Genomic DNA, 18,837 nt, shown 5'->3' on the forward strand with positions numbered 1-18,837 from the left:
TGTACCAGTTGATCCACTCTTCTTTACAGTGAGGTTTGAATAGGTTTGAACAGCTCGATGAACAGCTCTCTCACCATAGTATTTCGATTGGGTTGAGGTCTGGTCTTTGACTGGACTATCTTGACACTTTCTTTTCTTTTTCAGCCATTCTGTTGTAGATTTGCTGGTGTGCCAGGGATCATTTTCCACTTATATAACCCAGTTTTGGCCAAACTCCAGCTATCTTGATATTTGACTCCAGAGTACTTTGATATGCAGAGGAGTTCACTCAGTTGACTCAATGGCTGCAAAATGTTCAGATCCTCTGGCTATAAAAGAAGTCAAATCCGAAATTCCTGGTGTTTATTTTCCTCCAAATATAGTGCTGTGTGTCAAGGCCACAATGTCAGCTTTGTTTTTTTCTGTCTAGAGGGCTTGGCCAAAAGTCTTGTACTTTGTTTAGATGCATCTTTGCAAAGCTAAACTGTGCTGCCATGTGTTTCTAAGAGAAAAGAAGCTCTTCATTGGAAATCCTTCCAAACAAGCTATCATTTAAGTCTAATACTTAAAGGTCAATTAGTCTTTTTCTAATTATATTGTCATGAACTTTAACACTTGGCGAGGACTGTAGGTTTTTTGTTTTGTTTTTTGCATTGCATTCTCTGACCATGGGCTATATTTCCTGGACTGTCCCCTTCATTGGCAGTTGTATAACTTAGTTTTTGTTAAAAAATTAATATGTATGTAATATGTAATATGTTGTTCTGTTGAGGCTGCATTTATCTCACCACTGTCTAACTTTTTTGTTTTTTACAAGACTGTTTTTCATTCTGAAGAAATCCCATGATTCACAAAATGTAAGTATACAGTACTGCAAAAAGAAAAACGTTCTATAAAAACTGATCATATTACAATATTCTTTGTTTTCATGACCAGTGTTTACCTCCTCCATGTCTGGTCAGCCCTCAGTGGGGCCCCTACATTTCCTGAGTTTGATAACTTAAAGGTTCCAAATCACAACTAACTGCCCCAGCTTAGGGTGCTTAGCAACACACTGTCGCTCAAGAAAACAAAGGCTGAACAACTCAAAGCCTAAAATACTTCCAGATACTTCAATATCACAACTCTTACTCAAACAAAACTGTGGCCAACAGAGATGACTGGCTTTCCAAAAGAAAGACAGGTTTCACTGTCAAATGAATAGCTAAGGAGTCAAAAATAAAAACAACTAAATGCTGTCATTTAACTCTAATACTTGAAGGTCAAATATTACATTAGTTGATTTGCATTCAATATTGCGTACACCTACCAGCCTAACACTACTATTTACTGATGTTAAGAAGTACTTGCCAGAGCTAAACAAAAATATATTATATATTTATTTATATATCATATGTTTATGCTGAAACAAATTGAATTGTCACAGAGCACCAGTGGTTTTTATTGTGATGCACTGTTCCCAGCAGTTGTGCAGCAACTACTGAGTAAGGAAAACTCAATGCTGCCATCTCGTGGTCTGAATAAAAAATGACAAAATGATAGGATCATGCTTGTGGTCATCATCAAACTCAGTGCAACATAGACTTTTAGCATCAGTTTTATTCATTTAAATATTAATTTAAAAAAAAAGGATTCTTACTGGCTTTAACACTGAAGGCGTTCATGTTTAATATGATATCTATATGAGTTAAATGAAAATTGGGAAGCAACTCTTTATAGTTTGTAATAATGTCATGGAAGCTGTGGGCTAAATATGTTGTTATAACCCATCTACGGGCCAGGTCATAGCATGGATGACGCACTTGCTCCCCCCCAAGACCCAAGCAGCCACAGGAAACAATCACTGGTCATTACATGTGGTTTATTATAAAGCAGTGAGGAAAAATCAACAGAACAGGAGTGTTAACACTTCAGGGTGAGCCGAGGCCAAAATAATAAACAAAACAAAGCTAAGCTCCGATGCCCATACGAATGACCTCATGGAGAAAAGAACCAAAACAAAGACAGAGTCTGACCTCCTTGTCCTAATCAAAAACAGGAGAAAAGGATGTGTTAAAGGTAATGGCAGCTCCCCCCTACCTACTCCAGGCTTGGGTGATCAGGCGTTACAGGAAGCACATGAACCTCTCTGGCAGGCAGCCTTCCAAGCTTTATATATAAGGCATGTCCTCAGGCTTGAACCAGTCATGCAGGAGCCGTAAATGGTAAATGGCCTGTATTTATATAGCGCTTTACTAGTCCCTAAGGACCCCAAAGCGCTTTACATATCCAGTCATCCACCCATTCACTCACACATTCACACACTGGTGATGGCAAGCTACATTGTAGCCACAGCCACCCTGGGGCGCACTGACAGAGGCGAGGCTGCCGGACACTGGCGCCACTGGGCCCTCCCGGTGGTGCCCGTACATCCGGGCACCAATTGCAGCTGGGCCCCTGCACCGTTGAATTACCATAACATGCAGAGCTAAGACAGTTGCCATAACAAAGTGCGCTGTTCAGGAAAAAAACAACATTTGAGAAATGGTCATAACAATATTTTGGAAAACCTTCAGCCCATATCTGCTCTGTAAGGCTGAGTCTTCTGACTAAGAGCTTTTTAGATTCAGACCATTGTTTGGTAGCATTAACCTCTTCTATGGTTGACTGATGAAAGTTAATACACTGCGAGGGAACCTGGATGTCTGCGACTGTATTTTCTGTTAAACAGCAGGTGGTATCTCAGTTTTTATGTTTGTACTAGCAGTTTTTTATCTGACCTGCTGGGTTAATTAGTAGCGTCAAATTTGTTGCTGTTTGTTTTAAGCTATGGGGAGTGAGTGGCACATGAGAGGGGATCATTGAATCAGCTAAATTCCTTTAATATTGGCTACATTAGCAGACACACAAGTACAATAAAGTAACAGTCAAACATTTTCTAGTCTGAAAAGCAGCTCTAATTTTCATCTAAGTTACTAGACACCATCCTGTGCGGCCCTAGAAAAACGGCAACAGAACATCCCTTAAGCTTTAATTCTGAGGATGCTACTGAGTGTTTTGCAGAGAGAAGATAAAGAGTGATAATAAGCATTATTATGGCAAGGCTAGCTGTTCATCTAGAAGACAATACAATTAATTTACCAGACTGGAGGAAACTTTATTTGATTTTTTTTTTTTTTACCTTTAAATACCAGCACAAAAACACATAGACCTGCCAGAGGTGGCAAAAGTAAATAGATTCAGTACTTCAGTTGTTGGAATTGTTGGAAATAACCATAGAACACTTCCTATATTGACAGATCACTGATTGCTGATGTCTTTTCTCATTTCCACACAGTCTAATCGAGTGTTAAGAGGTCAGAGTCATTTCTGTCGTCTTAACCACCTTCAACAATCCTCTCAAATGAGTTTTTTGAAGAGAAGGTAGCTGGCATATTGTGGAACGATTCACTACACAAAAGTCTATTTGAACATCTGCATGTTTCTGTGAGGCATGCCCTGTTAGTTCTAAGAGACTGCTTTTCAGACATTCAGTTTGAAGTACAGATACTAATGCTAAAAATATTCAAGTAAAAGTTGAAGTACTGATTCAACTTCTTTATCATTAAGTAAAAGTGAAAAGGTACCTGCTGTGAAATTCAAAGAAATACTCAAAGTAAGAAAGTAAGAAACAGCTCTTTGGGGGATGTTTCAACCTCCTATTTTTATGGAAAGCAAACGGAACCTTCCTATATTAATGTAAAAATAAATTAATATTAATAGATGGTGTTAGGTTTTGTATTGTTCATTGTCATTTATGCTTAGAAATATTTAACCATATATGCTTAGAGGTGTATAATCATTTGTAGATTGAAAGAATGTCTCATCCTAGGAGGTCTGTAACAACTCTGTGCAGCATGAAGAGGGGAGTGCGTTCACTCCTCTACAGAGTGTTCTGGCATAGATCCGTATCTTCTCTTGTTGATATATGGCATAGCAAACACACGTATATCTGTTTAAGTATAAGAGCCTTTTGTTCAGATGGACCCGCTAGACTCTTCACAGGGTCACATCTTGACCTCACACAGATCACACACACACACATACACACACACCTATCAGATGGGAATGCAAAAATTATTTTAGTCTAAATTTTAATTCTAACAGATACTCTCAGCTTAAATCAGGTAAGCAGAACACAAGGAGAAAAAAGAAGGAAAATAAAAAAATCTCTATTTTCTGTTGCTGTAGAGGGGGACTTTGCCTTTAAACAGAAAATGAGTACACAAGAGGTTAAAGTGCTATTCAGCACTTGTAGGACGCCTTAAATCAGATGAAGTGGCTCAGCGTGCAGAAAAGAATCATAATGCACAATCACTTCTAATGAGAGCTCCTATAGATTTTCTTAATTTACAGGCTGTGGTCAGCTGATCTACATCAGCTGATAACTTTAAATAACACAGTTAGTCAGTTAGTCACAGTTAGTCAAATCCCACTGAGCAGTCCTTCCCTTTAAAGCTAAGCTCTCTTCTTCCTTTCCTGTCTTGTCTTTCTTATCTCTTTCCATCTCTGAGTGAAGTTAGCTCTCTTTCTTTTCTCTCCCTGTGAAATACAGCAGCTGGACCTTTAGCTGCAGCACACTGTGCAACAAACTGCACACGAACAGTGATGTTTGTCAACTTGATAGAAAGGTTGCATTTAAAATTATCTGCCACAAGATGTTACACCTTTATGGTTGCTCATCTTGTATGAAAATCACAACTTAAGGATGTCTTTTTGGTGATTCGTCTCTCCTGTGGATTAATATGCCTTTCATGTGTTACTGTTTCGGTTTAAATCAGTTTGATGTGTGAAGGCTCGCAGTGACGTGAAATAATAACGCCCCTCAAATGCATTAAACCGAAAGTAACAAGGAGGAGGAGGAACGCATAGATATTTGTTTAAAAATGTAGGGAGTAAAAGTAAAAAGTTGTCAGAAAAAACTCCTCAAGTACAGATACCTGAAAATTCTACTTATTAATTCTACCCTCTAAAAATCTACTAAGTGCAGTAATAAAGTATTTGTACTTCATTATTTCCCACCTCTGGACCCTGCTTATAGTTTGATTCTTTAAACTTGCCATTAAACACTGACTATACATACAGATAGTTATATAAACACTTGGACAATATCACAAGTGTAGTAATTCTGTCTCAGTACACAGTCTCAGTCTATTCTAAATCAAACAAGCGATTCGAGTGCTAACATTCAGCTTTAATGTACAAAAGTACTGCATTAACTTTTCATTTATGCTTTATGCTATTTTTGTGGCTGCTGTAGGCTCATTTCAGCAGGGTGAGTCTATGATGCTCTCGTGGTTCGGTGATGGAAACAGTCACATGTAATCAGCATCAGCAAATAACGCACATCACTTCAGTTTCATTTCCATTCAACAAACATTTATGACATGTTCCTAACTGTCTTAATTCCTTTTTCTGTTCTGGTCTTTAAAATGATCAGCCATTCATCCATTTCTTGCCACTGATTCAGGGCTGGGTTACAGGAGGAGGAGCCTAATTAAAGAAGCACAGATCTCCCTCTCCACAACCGCCTCCTTCACCCCTTCAGTGAGGCCTACCCTGGCCAGCCAAGAGACTTAATCTATCCAGGTTCAACTAATGAACAGACTCCCCAGTCTTTTCCCAGGGAGACTAGTGTGATTCCCCCAATAACTGGAGCCATCCCTCCGGTGAAAAACTAAGTATACACCGAACCACCAATTAAGCCATGCATCGATATATTTAGTCAGTATCTCTCTTTACTTGCATTCCATGTCCTAATGTGCAGTCAACAGCCAGCCTCAACCCAGGATCAAACCACCAGGGCCTCCAACCTTGAACACCTCCCAGCATTCACATAACTTGTTGCTGGAAGTATAAAATAAACTCTCCAGACAGAAACAGAGAGAGACATAATTCTATGTCTCTCTCTGTTTCTGTCATACACTACCAGTCAAAGTTTTAGACACACCTTCTCATTTAATGTGTCTTCTTTATTTTTACTATTTTCTACATTGTAGATACAAACTGAAGACATCAAATAAATTTTTTAATAATTCGAAATATGTGTTATTGTTGGAGTCAAATTGTTAAATGTTGTTATTGTGTTACTTAAATTTGTAAGTCTTGGTTCAAACTATAGGATCAAAGACATTCTTCTGTTTCTGTTGACCTCCCCAGCCTGTTGGTGGGGGAGGCTGCAGTGTTTTATTATAGGCACATGCTATGTGAGGGTTCTGTTTTCTTATTTAGTGAGGATGTTTTACTTCCCGCCTTTATGATCTCACCTGTGTTCGTGTTTGGTGAGACCGTTAGAGAAGTTAAGCCATATACAGGGTGGGGGAGATGACCCTTTTGTGGGCAGGAGGTCACACAAACGCACCCCCAAACACAAACACACACACTCACATGCATACACACACACATTCTCGCACATGCATACATGCACACACACACACACGCAGTTTTTTAACCCTGTGTGACCATAGGGGTTGTTTTTTTTTTTACAAAGGGTGGTGCTTGTATTCACTGTATTCAATAAAAAGGCTTCAAGGAAGGCTGTTTATTTGAAGTTGGCTAGGAGACAGGTGAGGAGCGTTCAGCTCCAAGAGCCTGGTTCCGACCAGCCTCCCTTGCTAGCAAGGAAAAACCGGTTAAAGCTGTTCGTCTTGCTTCCTTGCTTTGTTAACGGGAATAAGTTTCTAAACCAGCAGGGCCTGTGGAAGTGCAGACCCAACATTTATTTTGTCCCTCCGAGCCAGAGCCCAACACATCGCGTCCACTGAGGAGGGGGAGACGAGACACCGAAGTCTCCTAGCAGCCAGGACGTCCGGGACGCCTGATGAAAGCCCCGGTACTTAATTTTGTGGCCGAGCCAGTTATACAGCATCTGAACTCCCCTCGAGTTGGATGGCGATTGACGGAATCCAGAGACTCTTCCTGTGAACGAGAAGCAACACGAACAGTAAGTAGAAAAGGTCTTATGCATCACCATGACTGTGCGTGCAGACGCAAGCTACCTGGTTTCTCCGCCAGTTTTTTAAAGGATTATTAAGGATGGTTTCGCTACCGAAAGGCGGTTTTTTCTCTGCCGCTGAGGGCGTTGAGTGTTTGTTTTCTCCACCAATATGTAAGGAGGATAGAGCTCTCGTTGGTGACTCCGCTTTAAGGGAGATCATAGGCCTATTTTGTGTGTGAACGAGCGTGTGAGTGAGTGTGGACCAGATGTGGTTTGTGTGTGGCTGATTGTTGTCTTGTAATGGGGAATAAACTGAGTAAGACTGCATTGAAAGGGGATGGAATACACTGAAAAGTATTCACCGGGCAGCACGTAGTATGTGAATTGTTGAAGAATTTGTGCACAAAGCAGATCGAACAGTGAGTGTGAATGTGTCTGACGTCACGGTGTGTGTGTGAAGCAGTCTCCAGCTGGGGCAGTGATGATTCTGCAGGTCACCAACTACCCCAGTGGACACAAAAGAAATAAAATAGTTGTGTTGTTGATGAAAGAAGTAACAATAATATGAAGAGTGTTTGGTGTTTCTCAGCCTAAAACAACTACAATCTCACTTTCTGTTTTTAAGAAAGGAGAGTTCAAAAACCAGAGAGGGGAGATGTGTGTTGTGTCAGTAGTGATGAGAATGATGAAAATGTCTCAGTGTGTCACTTGCAGGTGAAGAGCAGACCTGGATCAATTTTCCACATGCAGCAGTTGGAGGAAAATTATAGGTTAAACATCATTATGAAGCACTCAGGCCGAGTTTTTGGCTGAATTGTGTTTACAGCTTCACTGTGTTCCTCATCCTAAAAAAGCAAGCTCCAAGGAAGCTAACCTATCCTTGAAGACAAGGAGTGCAGTTCCAGAAGCACAGGCATGAACATCAACTGTCGACAGCAGGTCAAGAGACAACAGCAGAGTCCTGAGCAGACAGGTCCAGCAACGCTATGGGCAAACGGCATCAGAAAGACAAAGAGAAGATCCATCATCTTGATTGAATGAATGGAGATGCGTTTCCAGCAAGCTGCAACTTCACTGTGTGTGAAGAGGACTTTTGAGGGTAGTGTCTGAGTGACATGTGCCACGTTTGGAGTAAAATGGTAACAGTGGAAAACACAGGACAAAGCTAAAGTGAACCAACTGCCATTGGACTGTAAAGTCGGAGAGGAGAACAGAGTGAGAGGAGCAGGTGAGAACACAGAGGATGGCTGTTATTTAGTGTGGGAAATCAAAATTGGGTTAGCAATCCTGGGAAAAAGGAAAATGACTGCTTTAAGTGGGAAAATTGAGTCAGGATCACAAAATGAGAAACACACACAAAGAGAAAATGTATGTTAGCGGCCATCAGGGTCTTTATGTCTTTAAGACATTCCTGCAGTTTAACTAATTGGTGTGTGTTATCTGGCTTCATGGATAGATAGAGCTGGGTGTCATCTGCATAGCAGTGAAAATGTATGCTATGTCTTCTAATGATGCTGCCTAAGGGAAGAATAGAATAGGTCCTAACACTGAACCCTGTGGAACACCATAATTGACCTTAGTGTGTGAAGAGGACTCTACATTTACATGCACAAATTGTTGTCTATTAGATAGATATGATACAAACCACTGCAGCACAGTACCTGTAATACCTACAGGGTGCTCTAATTGCGCTAATAGAATATTATGGTCAACAGTATCAAACACTGCACTAAGGTCTAGCAGGACAAGCACAGAGATGAGTCCACTTTCAGAGGCCATAAGAAGATCATTTGTAACCTTCACTAAAGCTGTTTCTGTGCTGTGATGAGCTCTGAAACCTGACTGAAACTCTTCAAATAAACCATTCCTCTGCAGATGATCTGTTAGCTGTTTGACAACTACTCTTTCAAGGATGTTTGATATGAAAGGAAGGTTGGAGATTGGCCTATAATTAGCTAAGACTGCTGGGTCTAGAGATGCTTTTTGAGTAAAGGTTTAACTACAGCCAGCTTGAAGGTCTGTGGTACATAGCCAATCATTAGAGATAGGTTGATCATATTTAAGATTGAAGTATTAATTAATGGCAGGACCTCTTTGAGCAGTTTTGTAGGAATGGGGTCTAAAAGACACGTTGATGGTTTGGAGGAAGTAATTATTGAAGTTAACTCAGAAAGATCAATTGGAGAAAAAGAGTCAAACTTAACATCAATGGTACTAAGAGTAGCTGTAGATAATATTACATCTGTGGGATGATTACTGGTAATTGTTTCTCTAATGAATACAATTTTATTTGTGAAGACGTTCATTAAGTCATTACTAGTTAATGTTAAAGGGATGATTGGCTCAATAGAGCTCTGACTTTTTGTCAGAGCTCTATTGTGCTGAAGAGAAACCTGGGGTTGTTCTTATTTTCTTCAATCAGTGATGAATAGTAAGATGTTCTGGCTTTGCGGAGGGCTTTCTTATAAAGCAACAAACTATTTCTCCAGGTTAAATGATGATCCTCTAACTTTGTGAGACGCAATTTCCTCTCCAGCTTACGAGTCATCTGCTTTAGGCTGCGTGTTTGGGAATTATACCACGGAGTCAGGTACTTCTGATTTGGGGCCTTAGTTTTCACAGGAGCTACATTATCCAGAGTCGTACGTAGTGAGGAGGTAAAATTATTAACAAGATAATCGACCTCTGTTGAGTAGCGTTCAGGTAGCTGCTCTGCTCTATGTTGGTACAGGGCATTGAAGATGATAATAGTGGGTGGATTATATTCTTAAACTTAGTTACAGCGCTTTCAGAAAGAAATCTACTGTGATGAAGTCTACTCCCCACTGCTGTGTAATCAATTATTGTAAATGTAAATGTTATCAGGAAATGATCAGACAGGAGAGGGTTTTCAGGAAACACTGTTAAATGTTCAGTTTCTATGCCATATGTTAAAACAAGGTCTAGAGTGTGATTAAAGTGGTGGGTGGGTTCTTTTACAGTTTGAGAGAAGCCAATTGAGTCTAATAACATGTGGAGGGTGTCATTTTTAGCATCTACATGAATGTTAAAATCACCCACAATAATTATTTTATCTGAGCTGAGAACTAAATCAGATAAAAAGTCTGAGAAATCAGACAGAAACTCAGTGTAAGGCCCAGGTGGATAATCGATGATAACAAGTAAGACTGGTTTCTGAGTTTCTGTCACGGAAAAGAGGGACCCAGGTGCGGTTCTTGCTCACAGAAACACAGTGCGTTTTTTTACAGTGAAACAGACAAGTCCAACAATCCATTCAAAAGTGCAATTTTCCAATCGTGCTCGTCCCTTGCTCCCAGTGCGTTCCGTGTAGTAACTCCCTTTGTGTGTGTGCTCCCCAACTCGCTTCTCCGCTCGCCCCTCCTGGAGGAAGAAGGAAAATCCAGCGTTAGCCACACGCTAGCCGAATAACACACTCACACTGCTCGCACAGACTATACCAGTTCGGAGTAATAATCCCACGTCGACTGTCGCCGCGAGTCCAGGTTAAATACCCCTTTCTAGCCTGGAGGAATGATTACCAACCACTGGTCAGGTAATCAGCTGCAGGTGGGCCGGCAACAGCGAAGAGGGACTCCCAATGACGACAGTCGCTAGGACACGCCTCTCCCACGGCGCGCACTTCCGTAAACAACCCCGAGGGCCAGGGAGGGAGAAGCAAACACACATACAGAAAACATAAACACAAGCAGGGTCTGGAGTGCTGGAGTGCATCGAGTGAAATAGCCATTTTCCACCCCCCACCATAATTAATGTTACACATTTATCATTGAACTGCTAAAATATCGTTATCATATTATATGCCCATAATTGTAAAGTACATGCAAATTAACACATTGATAATCGGGTAAATTATTAACGCCAATTTGTGTCCTTCCTGTCTCATTTCATTTATTGTCCTTACATCAACCAATCAAGTCACTCCATTCTATGTTTGATCGCAATTTCTATAACTTCCGAGACCACCAACGATGATATTATTCAGCTATAAAGTGTGATGTGAACATATTTAGAACTTACCGCAATGAAAATGTCTTGAGCACCAACTGATATCTGGAGACGTAACAGAACTTGATATCAGCTCGTCTCACGGCTGCTATCCAGGCTAGACGCCTTCGTTTGGTAATATCCGATACATGAGCTCCTTCATGTTGCTTCCAGGTTGGGAAAGCATAAAAAGACAATCGAAACTTATTCCCGTGCCGGTCGTAAGATCGAACATTGCAGCCGACCGACCACACAGCAAGTACGAACCATGTCTATGCTTTCGCTCCTTACTTAGACCCCCAAAATGGCGGATCGGGCCAAAATCCTTTCCACGCCCACCCCCGTGACATCACGCTCCAAAGCCCTATATGTACAGTGAGTTGGGAGGGGGGGTCCAGGGCTCCAGGGAGAGAAAGGGGGGGGGGGGAGAATCCACACACACGCTTCCTCTTCCACACAGTCACCGCCACAGCTCCTCCGCACACACGCACTCCTCTTCAGCCGCACTCGCTCCAAAACTCCACACACGCTGCCACACTTGGTGCCTAATTTAATTTAAGATGATAGTCATGTGAAAATAACTTTCTTTTACAGTAAAACTAACTATACCCTTACTGCTTCTATAGGGATCATGAGAGTACATTTAGTAAAAGACTGAATATGTATGACGTGTTCGGAAGGGCTTCAAGAAGAATGTCTGCAAAAAGAATTTGGTAGCATGGCATAACAGTTGTCTAATGTTGTGGAGAAGAGGGGAGAAGATTGGCTCAATCTGTCTGTCTCGATTTGTGTAAAACCAGGGAAGCAAGTCATGTTTGCCTGCTTCTTCAACATTCCCATCCTGGAAGTTTTTGATTGATCCAAATAACTGTCGGATACAAGGTTCAGTTTGCAGATAGGAATGAGAGGCACCTCGTCATGGCCTGTCAATCACAACACCACACGCACACACACACACATAGACTGAGCATTTACACACTCCACAGACTTGCTTTTTTCCTACGGGAGAATAACCACAAGAATATTTAGTTCCCCTACATTACCAATCACCCAAAGACACACTTCTTTGCACAGACATTCAAGCTCACAGTTATCTGCCCTGTTTTTCGCTCTCTCTCCTTGTCTCTTTCTTTTCTCATGTGGTAAATCTTTGAGGTTTTTGACAGGAACACAAGTAGTTTTTTCTTCTGCTTTTTCTAATTTCATCACCATGGAAATATCCATGGAAAAGCTAAGACTGTGCCTGAATAAACAAAAAGAGCACATCTGACAAGGATGTTAAATTCAATCCACTTAGCCAAAGGACTTAGCTCAACCATTTCAAAAATACTAGTATTATCAGGAAGCAGTAGAAGGAGAAACAAAGAAAGGAGGACTTCTGTGTTTTCAAGCCATTAGTAATTGATTATCTTGTGGATGCCTGATAAGGTCCTACCTTTAAGAAAGGATAAATATGATAATGTAATATTATTGATTATTTATGATGTATTATTTCTCTATTGTTTCTTCAGCTGTTTCTTCTTCTTCTTTTTCTTTGTATACTGTGCTTATATATATTTACTTTCAAAGTACAAATAAATTATTGTCTGACAGATGATGCTCTGCCAGACAGATAAATTGTATTATAGACAATTATTAAAAGTATTATGATATATTTACTGCTTCTGTCCTTGAGCAGTGGAGCTGAATCATGCTCTTAGAGAAGGTGCTGCTGCCTGCATTCAGACAGTGGTCAGAATTATTCATGATTGATAACAGTTTGGTCAGTTTGATGGAGTACTATAGAAATGGTCAGAAGGACCTGCACCCTGTGTTTGTGGATCTAGAGAAAGCAGATGATACGCTGCCAAGAAGAACTGTGTGTGTGTCTTAGGGAGTCAGGAGTGGAAGAGAAGTATGTGGCAGTAATGCAGGAATGAGGAGAGCAGGACAGTGGTGCGGTGTGCAGTAAGAGTGACACATTAGTTCAAGGGAGGGTGGGATAATACCTAGCATCAGCTCTGAGCCTTTCTTGTTTGCAATGGTGATGGACAGGTTGACAAATGAAGTCAGGTGGAAGTCTCATGGACTATGATGTTCACAGAATTTCATTGGAAGTTACCAGAATGGACAGGATTAGACATGAGCATATCAAAAGGACAGCTCAGCTTGTGCATTTTGGAAACAAAATTAGAGATGCAAAGTTGAAATTGTTTGGAGATGTGCAGAGAAGGGATAGTGAATATACGGAGTAAAGATTGTTGAATATGGAGCTCCCAGGCAGTAGGACAAAAGGAAGATCCCAAAGAAATTTCATGGATGTGGTGAAAGAGGACATGCAGAGGCTTGGTGTGACAGAGGATGCTAGGGATAGGGTGAGATAGAAGCAGATTATCTACTGTGGTGACCTCTAAAGGACCAGCTAAATAAGAAAAAGATAATGAGACAACAGTTTATTTAGTGAACTTGTCTCTATTACACTTTCAAAAATATCCAGTGTGTAGCAGAGCAAATATTTTACTGCAGATGTTGAAAGATTTCATCTTCCTCAGGAAACAGAGCATTTTCATTCTCTTCTTGTATCCGCTTTCTGAGTTAACATGTCTCTATAGGCTCCTCTTGTTAGTGTTTAAAATAAATTAAATTATATTTTGGATCGAATTTTGTGAGGACCTTGTGAAATGGAATCGAATCAGTTATAGAAATCAAAATTGATACCCAACTCTAGTCATGAGCCATTCCCTGACCTGAAGGTGCAGGGAACAAACTCTTTTGTCCACCATGAAAAATGCTAAAAACACACAGCAAGCTGGGGGGATACCAGGATACCCACCCAAAATATATATAGCTCGTACTGCTCAACCTCACACGCCAACTCAAGCTCTTTCCCCACCAGATAGGTGACGTTCTATGTCCCTATTGTAAGCCTTGGTAGCCAGGGATCGGTCCACCATGGTGTCTACCTTGGCTCCTGCCCGGCACACACTGCACCCGACCCCTATGGCACCCCCTGCGGATAGTGGGTCTACAGGAAGATGGTCTCATGTCCCTTTTTTGGGCTGTGCCTGACCACCAGGCACTTGCCCTACTTGCAACCTCCCCAGGCCTGGCTCCAGCATGCTTAGCCCCCACAACTCTATCCTGGGCAGGGTAAACTGTTCCCTTGATGTTGTACCCATAGGGGTCTTCTTAATCGCTCTTTGTCTGGTCTCTGACCCAGGACCAATTTGTTATGGGAGACCCTACCACGAGGCCAAAAGGACCCTGACAACATAACCCATGGGATCTCTGGGACACACCAAATAGGTAGCCAGAGGGGTCAAATTGATGAGTATCACTATGTGAATCATGATTCCTTTTATAACTGAGGAACAGATGTGAGGTGAGACTGCTGTTCAACAGTGCTCATCCACACCTCCTCCCCAAAACCTGCAATAACTAGTGTAATTAAAAAGGAGAGGTGAGTCAACATGCAACATGAGCAAAGCCACGTGAATTGCCCTATGAAGAAGACCAAGAAGTTCTCTTCTCCTTTTACTGAGCCAGCTAACCAACATTCTCAATAAGGACCTTCATTTCCTACAACCCACCCAGTGACAAAACCCTGGGGAACCAAAGTGCTCAAGGTCAGCCCCCACTGTCCCCACCGTAAAGGGTTATTTAGAGCATGCAGATTGGCCCCAAGTCTCGGGGTGTCACGGCTGCGCAGCCGGTGTTTAAGGAATGGAACCAAAAGCAGACATGGGGGAAAACAAACTAAGGTTAACAAAAAGCGAGCCATTTATTTGGCTGAAAAACATGAAAACAAAAACAAAGCAACGTGAACAGGGGGTGAGAACTAAAACTAAAACCTGAACTGGGAATAACCAGGAATGACATGAACATGATTTTGAGCAGGAGCATATGAGATGCTACAAGACACAAATGTAACCCACATACAATCAGTGTTGCCAACTCCTCAGTAAGCAAAATCGCTATTGGCTGTCCTAAAAGTCGCTAGAAGTCGCTAAATGACATCATCACCTAATTTGCATAATTGGTCATGCTAATATAATTGTAACCTATGCTGTTGGAGAGAGAAATAACATCGTGGAAGAGACATAAAGTCAGCAAAAAACATCCTAAATACATTTAGAATTTATTTAGAACTACAAATTTAATTTCTCTTAGCAATTATTGTTTTTTAATGTCACAATTCCAACCCTGCTCCTTTATCCGGGCTTCGAACGGCAAAAGTGGCCCGAAATAGGCACTCCGGTGGAGTTACTTTGTGTGTGAGTGTGTGTGTGTTTATAAGTAGTTTTAAACCTTGTGATCCACAAAACAGCATAACAGTAAAAGAAGAACTGACTGCGTTACAGTCAGTGCGGGAGCAGCAGCTTCGCTCATGCGCGATTCATTTGCAGTTTGGACGCACAGGTGTGAACGTCTCCTGCCCTGATTGCAGCTGGGGGAGGACTATGAGCGCTTTAGCACGGGTGAGGTGCTCACGGCAGCAACCGCTGCTTGTTGAGAGTAAGAGCAACACGCCCTTTCACGTCAAAAAGTCGTCATAAATAAGTCTCCAATAACACCAGAAAAAGTCGCCAGGTTTGTCGCTAGTCGCTTTTTAGAAAAAAAGTCGCTAAGGGGGTCTGAAAACTCGCTAAATATAGCGACAAAATCGCTAAGTTGGCAACACTGCATACAATGAGGGTACCACTTTAAGGACTGATATGAGGAGAGATGGACAGCCTGCCCAACCAATTAAAATGCACAGGTCCCAGTATGCTTTGACCAATGGGAGAGCAGCCTGCCGCTGTATGTCTCACCCACGTGCTCTGTGTTCGCTGCTATGTGTGGAGGTAGTCACGTGCTGGTAGGAGAAAAGAGAGACTGAAGCTTTTGAGCTGGAAAAAGTATAAAGTATATAGATATAAGTTGCAACCAACTGTGCTGCACATAAGTTCACTGGTTATCAGCTACCTTTCATGTTAAAAGTAGCCGCAGTGAGTAGACAGGCAAATGCTGCAGTTTTCTGGTGACTTTAGAAAGTACCGCGTGGAGCTAAACTGTTAGCCTTTGTTAGCTCTGGTTGCTATCAACTGCCTGAAAGTTCATCTCAATCTGCTTCCAGAAGTAAGGTAACACTTGAAGCGCAACTTATGTTTATTTTCCTTCACGTTGTATTACGGTTATTAAAGAGAAAAACAACACTTCCTGCTACGTTATTTAGAGCCCCTCATTTTCCGACCGAGAGACACCATGCCATTGTCTTCGGCCGTGATGCACTGAGATCGGTGAGCACATGTTGTATGTCTCAGTTAGTTCACGTCTGTTTCACACTGTTTCAAACTGAATTAATCTCAATTGTTTGATTAATAATTGTCGCTTATGCGACATATATGCATATGCACTGACTTTACTTGGTTTAATGCATAGTTTGTGTAAGAGAAATGTTTTATTTTTGCAAATTTGAGTATTTTTATTGCAAATTGATGTTGAATGTGATTTCAACAAAATCCCAAGTTGTGAATTATAGCTAGAACAACATAATTCATATTTGAATTGCTCTTCTGACCCTGTCTGTTGACAGGTCAGGTTTTTTTTGTATGCTGAATTGTTCCTGAGGTGGATTCCTCCGGTGAAATAGATGGCGAGCCTTCCCACCTGGACTTAGAGAGACTGAGAGTCGCTTCTTTTCCACTTGATGATCTGCTGCACCTTGCGGTGTGGTAGGACTGTATCACTTACACTTTCACGCACAGCTGGTTATACATAAGACCACTGACTGACATTCTCTCACCCCTATTTTCTTTCACACCCTGGGAATTTTTTGGACTTTACCACTTGGACATTTTTTATTTGGGACTTTAAATAATGAGCTGTTGTGTAGAACATTCTTCACATGTGAAAAGAGTGTGAGATTTTCATTTGAATGTACATTGGATTTGTGTAATCTGTTTCTATAAGAGTTAAGGAGTCAAGTTACTAGGGTGCACCCAAACATTGAAACCCGAACATTGAAAACCAAAAGTAACACTTGGCCAAGTCATTGCTTTAGTAGTTTATGTGTGTTACTTTTCTTTTAATTTTTGTAAGTTTCCTTTCTACCATTGTAAAGTGTCTTTAACCTGTGCTTGTCAACCTTATGGTTTATTTCACTAAAGTTGGCTGGTTCTTTTGAGTTACATTCTTGTCTCTGTGTCTCATTTAAACACTATGAGGTGCCGTAAGGGACATTATTACTGAAATGCTCTCACACACACTACTGAAATTTTAGCTCTCACACACACTACTGAAACGCTCTCACACACACTACTGAAATTTTACCTCTCACACATACTACTGAAACGCTCTCAAACACTACTGAACTTTTACCTCTCACACACACTACTCGTGTTCTGAGACCTGATATTTTTTCATGTGATTCTGAGACCTGACATTTTTTCGTGTGTGACTGAGACCTGACATCTTTTTCATGTGATTCTGAGACCTGACATTTTTTCGTGTGAGACTGAGACCTGACATTTTTTCATGTGATTCTGAGACCTGACATTTTTTCATGTGAGTCTGAGACCTGACATTTTTTCATGTGATTCTGAGATCTGACATTTTTTCATGTGAGTCTGAGACCTGACATTTTTTCATGTGATTCTGAGACCTGACATTTTTTCATGTGAGTCTGAGACCTGACATTTTTTCATGTGATTCTGAGATCTGACATTTTTTCATGTGAGTCTGAGACCTGACATTTTTTCATGTGATTCTGAGACCTGACATTTTTTCGTGTGAGACTGAGACCTGACATTTTTTCGTGTGATTCTGAGACCTGACATTTTTTCGTGTGAGTCTGAGACCTGACAACTTTTTTCCTGAGATCTGACGATGTCCTAAAATGTACACCGTACCTGTGGCTTGTCACATGTTCTATAATGTTGTGTTGTGGACATTTATGTGCTCTCTGTGCAGAGGAGTTTTTTTGTTTCCTGTCCCCATGCTGTCCTCCCATAGGAGCCCAGCATGAGTAGAGGTCTCGTTTTCCTCTTCTACATTCCCATTGTTGTGTACTTTTTACTTTTTCAGTGTTTTTCTGTAACGCTGCCGTTCTCCGACCTGTATTCCCATGTGATGTCTATGTTGTGTGTGTAAGTCGGGGGGGGGGGGGGGGGGGTTCTGGGTTTCTATTCCACTGCAGGGCAACCTGCATGTGGCCAATAAAGCCTTGATTCATTCATTCATTCATTCATTCATTCAATGCTGGGCCAAAGTTCAGCACGTGGTTAAAGCAGCCGGTCGTAGAGCTGAAGCAGGCGGTATCAACACATAAATCTACTCTACCCGGCTGAAATCACAAGACCATCTCTGACCGAAAAGCTGTAGATTTTTCTTGTTTGCACAAATTAATTCAGATTCACACTAATTCTGTTCACAGCTCCAACAAAATAAGGAAGAGGAGAGGGAGAGATACAATTAGATTGAATTACAATTGGATGGAAGTTGAGGATGAGAAGGAAGCTTAGGATGAGGAGGAAGAGAAGCAGCAGGACAGGAGAGATATTAAGCCCCTTATGTCAAACAGAGTGATTTGTTAACTTATTCATGAGCTCAGGAAGTAAAGGAAGTAATAAAGGAAGAAATGTGGAGGTAAGCATCAACGACACAGAGCTCTCAGTTCTCACTCCTTTATTTGTCTCCAACATCAACTGCGCATATCGCGCCACAAAACACAGGGACACACTTCCTATACACTGGGTGTGAGTGGAGCCCTCTAGTGGTCCACCACACATGCCCCCCCCGAACACCCAGCAGAACTAGTCCAGGACCCGGGGCTTAAGCAAACGGCCGGAACAGCTGAACTGGGGGGGTGGGGAACTGACAGAGGGCAACCCAGCCCGGGAGCGAGGCTGGCACTGGCGGTCAGAAAAAGCTGCAGACAA

The 18,837-nt window shown here is 41.5% G+C and overlaps 1 protein-coding gene across 2 annotated transcripts in view; it reads left to right on the forward strand.

Annotated features, from left to right (window-relative positions):
• Positions 1 to 6,500: 6,500 nt before the first annotated feature.
• Positions 6,501 to 18,837, forward strand: part of LOC308395607 (nesprin-2-like) — a 37,769-nt gene continuing 25,432 nt past the window's right edge. For both annotated transcript variants that reach the window (XM_080880525.1, XM_080880524.1), the window contains exon 1: positions 6,501 to 6,940. In XM_080880525.1, coding sequence (XP_080736651.1) covers positions 6,818 to 6,940 — 123 coding nt within the window. In that variant the 5' untranslated portion in view covers positions 6,501 to 6,817. The remainder of the gene's footprint in view (positions 6,941 to 18,837) is intronic.

Source organism: Rhamphochromis sp. 'chilingali' (genome assembly GCF_963969265.1).
Source record: "Rhamphochromis sp. 'chilingali' genome assembly, chromosome: 4".
Lineage (NCBI taxonomy): Eukaryota > Metazoa > Chordata > Actinopteri > Cichliformes > Cichlidae > Rhamphochromis > Rhamphochromis sp. 'chilingali'.